At 40.5% G+C, this 6,841-nt stretch overlaps 1 protein-coding gene across 1 annotated transcript; it reads left to right on the top strand.

Annotated features, from left to right (window-relative positions):
• Positions 1-2,038: 2,038 nt before the first annotated feature.
• Positions 2,039-6,376, top strand: LOC109705045. The gene is made up of 8 exons (XM_020225806.1): positions 2,039-2,134; positions 2,202-2,304; positions 2,386-2,420; positions 5,165-5,212; positions 5,652-5,720; positions 5,798-5,954; positions 6,032-6,141; positions 6,223-6,376. The coding sequence occupies exons 1-8, from the start codon at positions 2,102-2,104 to the stop codon at positions 6,355-6,357; spliced, it is 690 nt and encodes a 229-aa protein (XP_020081395.1). The 5' UTR covers positions 2,039-2,101; the 3' UTR covers positions 6,358-6,376.
• Positions 6,377-6,841: the final 465 nt, after the last annotated feature.

Genomic DNA, 6,841 nt, shown 5'->3' with positions numbered 1-6,841 from the left:
TTGGTCATGATATCTCTGACTTCAAAACATCTTATCTTAGATCGTAGATTTTACTCATACGTTCCGTATTGTAATCCTTTTTCTAGATCATGGGAAAAACGAGCGAGCCATTAATTCATCCCGATGATAAAACTTTAGGCGTATTTAGAGGACTTTCTTTAATGCGTTCACCTCCGATATTTGGACGTTCCGCCGAACCCGCAATTCCTTATGAGACGCCTATGTTAAAAGAATGGGCGATATTTAAACAGAAACAGTTGTTGGGTCGTTTTGGGGTTGACTATTATGCTCCTGATGGTGACGGCGATGTTATATTATTGCCTCCATTAGGTCCTCCGAAAGAACGAGACATGTTACAATCTCTCGGATATAAAATACTTAACGATCACCTTGGATGGTGTGGAATGAGTAGAGTTTTTGGAGATAGCATTGAAGTAGAAGGTTTGATTGAATGGGGAAATTATATTCTCTCTCATTATACAACTCAGTTACGTCGTGCTGGCATTTTGGGGGGTATCGTAGCTTCACGGGGGAAGTACAGTAAAAACATCAATATCATTAAGGCATTGGTGGAGCTATGGTGTTCGGAGACAAATACTTTTCATCTTCCATATGGTGAGGTTGGGATTTCTTTATGGGAAATTAGAGAACTTAGTGGGCTTCCGATTATCGGCGATATGTATGATGAATATATACCTCCAAATTCTGAACTTTATAATAAGAACAATTATCCCAATTGTGTTAGGGAGCTTTTTGATGTTTATCAGTGGCTTATGGCTCGATCTTCTAACAAGCGTGTGCGGTATGATTTATGGGTAAATTTCTTTTACACAAGCTGTAAGAAGTTGAGTCGATCTAAGTTTAGGAATATAAGCAATAGAGAACTCGCTCCCTCATATACAGAAGACACGACTCGAGCGGCCTACATTTCATTATGGTTATGCAACTTTGTAATGCCTTCTGGGTTAGATCATTTCATTAGGCCGGAGACATTTATTATGGCTTCTAAGTTAGCGTTAGGTGAAAAGGTTTTCTTAGCCCCTACCATTCTTTGTGCTATCCATGCTGGTTTGTCCTTTATGAGTGATCATCCCAAAGGTCCTGCGCATCCTGGGCCTCAATTTCCTGTTAATTTTCTATATGCGTGGATCGGTCTTCATTTTGAACAGACTTATTCTAGAAAAGTAATCAGTGATAATATCAAGAACATTGCCGGCTTACGAAGCCCTCCTCAAATGATATTTTTTATGGATGCGGCGGCTTCTCCTTTTAATGCTAAGTGGGCACGGATTCATCTCAGATCGAGTGCTCATTTTGTGTGGCGTCCCTTACCATATTCTTATTCTTTTGTTAACGATGGTTGGCTTTATGATGCAAAATTGGCTCCAGGAGAATGTAAGTATCCGAGAGAGGTTTATGAGTATATAATTTCTATCAGACAGAGCGTGCTTCCACTTCGTTTGGGGAACAAATTGCACACACAGCCGTATAATCCTCACCGTTTTGCTCGACAATTTGGCTTCGATCAGTCTTTTCCTGAAAGTATCAATGTTCCTAAATTAGCGAACCATCTTGGGACACTTGCTGGGTGTTGGAATCATTTTCTTCGATATGGCACTTCCACTAATTATTTTATACCAAAGAAGGACCGGATTGGGAAACCGACTTTACATTATGCGCGTTGGTGGTCTAATAGTGTGCATTCAAGCTTCAAACATGGAGTGGGTTATTTACTTAATGCAGATGATCCCCGCAAGAAGAAGAAGAAAAGTGCTATTATTAGTAAAGATTCTGATTTTGAGGAGAGATTAACCTCGTCAAATGTTAGAGATGAAAAGGTTCTGAATATTCCAGAACCAAAGGGAAAAGAACTGGACTTATTTCCAGAATATGATCATATTCAAGCTGATCTTTCAGATGACTCCCCTCAACGTGAAGTTCTTGGCCTCAGTTTTCCGACTCATGAAGATAAGAAATCTGAGGTATGTTCATTAACATTTTCAACTATCTCTCTTTTTTTTATTTTGCATACTGAACTCCTTTTTTTCTTTTCTTGTGTATACAGGAAGTGCTTATTACGAGTTCGCCTACCGGGGGTAAAATGCACTTGCAAGATCCTTCAACGAAGTCAAAGGTATGACGTAGCATCCATATGATTTGAATTTTGTTGATTCATTCTGACACCCTTTCTTTTTATATAGGCATGCGATGTGGAACCGTCAAGAAGCTCAGAAAATCCACCCTTGGATGTTTCAACTAAAGTGGCTCGTGGAAAACTTCCCATTACTGTGTCTTCAATGATAGGTGATCTTTATTCGCATTCTGCTTATAATTAATTTCACATGATGTTGCCGCACTCATCCTTTGTTTTTTTTTTATTCACAGAATCACAAGTCGGCGGGAGTGGATCTATTGAGGATGACGTTGTAATATACCGAAAATTCGGAAAATAAATATCGAACTTTAGTCAAATTGACCAAAGTGCGAGGACGGTACACTTCGGAAAGTCCGAAGGTGCTAAAATGATCGAAAGTGAGTTGTGGAAGGTTTTCGAGAGCTAAAGAATCAATTCTGCAAAACTGCAGATTTTCAGCTCTCGGGGACCGGTCCCTAAAGGGAGAGACCGGTCCCCGAACACGTATGAAATGAGACAGCCGAAAAATCGGCTAAGTCCTGGAAGGATAGCTCTCGGGAACCGGTCTCTGCCTGAGAGACCGGTCCCCCAGAGACGTCCATTAAGGAGCCAGACCGGTTGCACTGCGCGCGCAGCTCCTTGGATGCGCAGGTGTGGGACGTTCGGGAACCGGTCCGATGCTCGGCGCGGAGAGACAGGTCTCTGCGCTGCCCGGTAAGCCAGTTCTCGCGAGTGACTTTAAAGTGAAGAAGTTGATGGGTTCTATTTGGCATTTTGGCACGACCATTGAGCTATGTTAGGTGGGCTGAGGGGTTTTTCTCTCATCATTTTCACACTCTCACACTCTCTTCTCTCCTCTCTCTTCTTCTAAGACAAAGGAGAGAAAGAAGAAAGGAAGAAAGAAGGAAAAGAAGCAGAGAAAATGAAGAAGAAGATCAAGGAGCAAGAGCCTCATCTCTTCCTCTCTAGGCAAGAAAGGAAAGCTTACACAAGGTAGAGCTTTGATCTATATTGTAGAAACCTAGAACGGTGAACTAGTGAAATAAGAATGTTTTAAAGGAATATTTGAAGACGTTTTGAACTTCGTTTTGCTTCTTTAGAGATCAATCCATGTTGAGTCCAAGGTGAGCTTCATACCCACCTCAAATGGGTAAATCCAAACTGGGTTTGAGTGCGTTAAGAATGGTTCTTATGGACTAATTAGAGTGTTAATGAAGCTACTATTTGCTCTCTTATTGAATCAAAACCCTAGGTTTGATACATGTGTTGAAGCCTAGGCACCAAATTGGGGCTTTTGCTCCATGAGGATTGCTAAAGTGCAATTGACCCTCTAAAAACGCTAATTGGCGGGTATTTCCGACGCTGTTGGTGGCTCTCGAATAGCATTTCGGAAAAGTGATATAAAGAAGTTTATGGGCAAAATGGCTAATAAGCGTTCGTTTTGCCGCAGGTTAAAGAAACGGAAGGCACTAAAAATCCCAAATGAAAATACATCGAGTCACCTTTGGAAGCCTACGAGGGTTTGGTGGTAGTTCTCAAACTCATTGAAATTCTCTCTATGCCTAATGTGTTCATTCTTGAGCATATGTTATATGCATTTTGCATGCAATTTTAGGGTAAAGTTAATGAAAAGAATGTAATATGCATGGATTGCGAGTACAACTTGCATAATTGTGATGGTTAGAACCTATGAAAGTAAAACCTATATTGTATGCATGAGAGAAAATGAGGAGCACCCAAAGGTGAGCAAAGAGAACCAGTGCACAATGCATAATGCCGAGTGGACATTCGATAACTAGTAAATATGACAGTAGAGTTAGGTGATGTAAAAGAATTTAAATGAATGTAAAGAATGATGAAAATGACGACGAGTAAAGCTATAAGTAAAGAAGGGCATAAGAACAGAATGCGCAAGTTAGCAAAAGAAAGATATGCAAAGACAATGGGAGGGGGGTGGGGGGGGGGGGGTTGCTAGAGTTAGCAAGAGTAATGAGAATGTAAAGAATGTGATTGCTCATGAGGTCTTGCAACATAAAGTGAATGTAGAGAACACTAAGTAGTTGTAAAGTCAAGATTGAACGTATAATCTTTGAGTTATAGGATATGATCATACTTGCTGTTGAGTTTCCGTGCTCCGCACGGGTCGCTCACCCCTCGGGCGATGCGGCTCGGAGTTATGCATCCGGGCCCCTTGGAGTAGACCGAAAGCGACGGTCCATAGCTGCGTGAGTTCCTGCGATGATGGATTTAGCTGTGAGGCAGTTAATGTGGCGAAACCCCCGGGTTAGCCTTAATGATTAAAGAGCAAAGAACAAAGAATAAAGAACAAAGAGTAAAGTGAAAAGAACTAAAGAACATGCATAATCTGCATCTATTAATGTTGAGCATATTCCTTGCTTTTGTTCAGGCATATTAGCATCATGTTATAGATTGGTTACCATATTTCAGCTTATCCTTTCTATTATGCCTGAGTTAGTCCTAGTGGGAAAGTCGGTGATATTGAGGCCGAACCCACTGGGAACTTTGTTGTAGTTCTCACCCCACTATTTCCACAGAGCCGGGACCGAGCGAGCCGGCGAGCGACCAAGGTAAAGGTATCGCGCCTTAGTCAGAGGCCACCAGAGTTGGGTTTACATTTTGTTAGTAGACACCCTTTTATCATCTTTTGTATTTGATGATTTGTGATGTAAAGAAAGAATGTAAAGCTTATTTTGAGGTAAATGTGTTGTAAGAAAGAAATGATGAGATTATGTAAGAACAGCAAAGAATCTTAAATGTAAGAGATGGATGTAATGTATATGATCTAAAATGAATCATATTACTTGTGAATGTTTAGTTTTCCTTTCTTTCACTTATGGCTATTGCTTACCCTCGTGTAAGCTGTTTGTGTATGTTTCCGCTAGTGCTTTTCTCTAACGATGAAAATGTACGTGTGATGAGCCTTAGGCGGATAGGGGAAACTCTGTCCGTTCGGCGTCTGTTTGACGTGCTCGGGTCGGGCCAAATTGGCATCGGTCGCGGGGCGTGACAGACGTGTCTTCAGATGATGAATTGGTTCCAACACTTTCGCCACCACAGGTATTTTTGTTTTTCAGTTAAATCCATATGCCTTCTTTTAGTTTTAGATTAAGAATTTGATTCTCAACTAGAGAAGGAGGTAAAATATGGATAATAATGTGTAATTTTTCGTTAGAAATCTGTAGCTACAAAAATTTTGCACATCGGAGTTATAACGAAAATGTTATGACCCGTTTACACTTTGGTCCCTGTATTTACGAAACAGTCCCTGCGGGCAGTTTCATTTCAGTCCCTGCAGTTTTATTTCAGTCCCTGCAGCTTCATTTTCCTTTACATTTTGATGCAAATCTATATTCTAAGTCTTTCCTTTTTGTTTAAAGTTGCTCTCAAGGAATTTCATGGCTATAGGATTACAATGAAAATGTTATAACCTGTTTTACGAAACGGTCCTTGTAGCATATATCTTTAACTTTGCTTCGAATGGTTCTTTTTGTCACAGAATCCGTTCACAGATGCTGCTGATATTGGAGTGTCATCTTTCAAGGAAGCTTGCTCGACTCATCATGAGGTATATTTGTATTTATCAAAATTGTCCCAATTTTCATTTCATATCGCTCCTGTTTACACCGCAATTTCATTGTGTAGGATGAGGGTGCTAAAGAAGACGACAATATAGTAGAGAAGGGCAAAGATGAAGTTATGCCAGGTTTGCCTTTACTTGGTAAAAGGGAACGAGTCGTTGATGTTCCGGCTACTGAGGCGCATAAGAGAGCTCGTTTGGAGACTGATTCGAAGTCAACTGGTAAGGTCCTCCTTTTTTTTTATTTATAAAAGACAGCATCTTTTACATATATATTTATTATTTCTTTTTATGTGCAGATTTCCCGGTAGAGTCGAAATTAGATGATGATCCGGCAGACGCTCTATCACCTTATGGTGACGAAGTGGATTACGAGCCTACCCCTTCACCACCTGAAGCTCTTGATATGGTGAGATTCAAATATTTTTCTTCTTGTTTTCTTTCTCGTTTTTATTCTTTTCTCTCTTCTTTTCTCTCTCTTTTTTTATAGGGCGTACCACTTGACGAGGACGTCGACATTTATGTGGGTAGCGATACAGGAGGTTCTCAAAGTGAGGTACCTATTGGGGTCAGATCATTTTTGATTGACCGCATAAAGGATATTATGAAGACAGTCAACCGTTGAAAGTTTAGATCGGCTCGGGAGGAAGTATCCAAATTATTGTCAATGTTTATCTTCGCTTGGGATTGATGTATCTGAATTGGAGAGGCGTATAGAACCCTATTGATCATGCAGAGGCTATTGAAGAGCTGAATCGAGTCCGAGTTTCGTTTCAGCTGTTCGACTCGTGAATGCTGATGAGAATCTGGCGCTAAGGAAAAAGAAACTTGCTTCTCACATCAATACAAAAAGTTCTCTTCTTCAAGGTACTGAAAGTGTTTCCTTAGAGCTTCGGCAGACTAGAGAGAAAATAAGAGAGCTTGAGGAGAATATATTGCAGTTGAAGAGTACAGAAGAATTTTCACTTAAACTTGAAGTGGCTGATGACTCTTTAAAGAACTTAACGCGACTGAAAAAGAACTGCGAAAGGATGTCGCTGATGCAGAAAAGGAATATACCTGCCCAGTTTAAATCAACGAAATCCGTAAGGGTAAGAAGAAGTCTTTAT

Source organism: Ananas comosus, unplaced genomic scaffold, assembly GCF_001540865.1.
Source record: "Ananas comosus cultivar F153 unplaced genomic scaffold, ASM154086v1, whole genome shotgun sequence".
In the NCBI taxonomy this organism is placed as follows: domain Eukaryota; kingdom Viridiplantae; phylum Streptophyta; class Magnoliopsida; order Poales; family Bromeliaceae; genus Ananas; species Ananas comosus.
The sequence above is the reverse complement of the archived record's forward strand: the minus strand, read 5'-3'. Positions and strand labels throughout refer to the sequence as shown.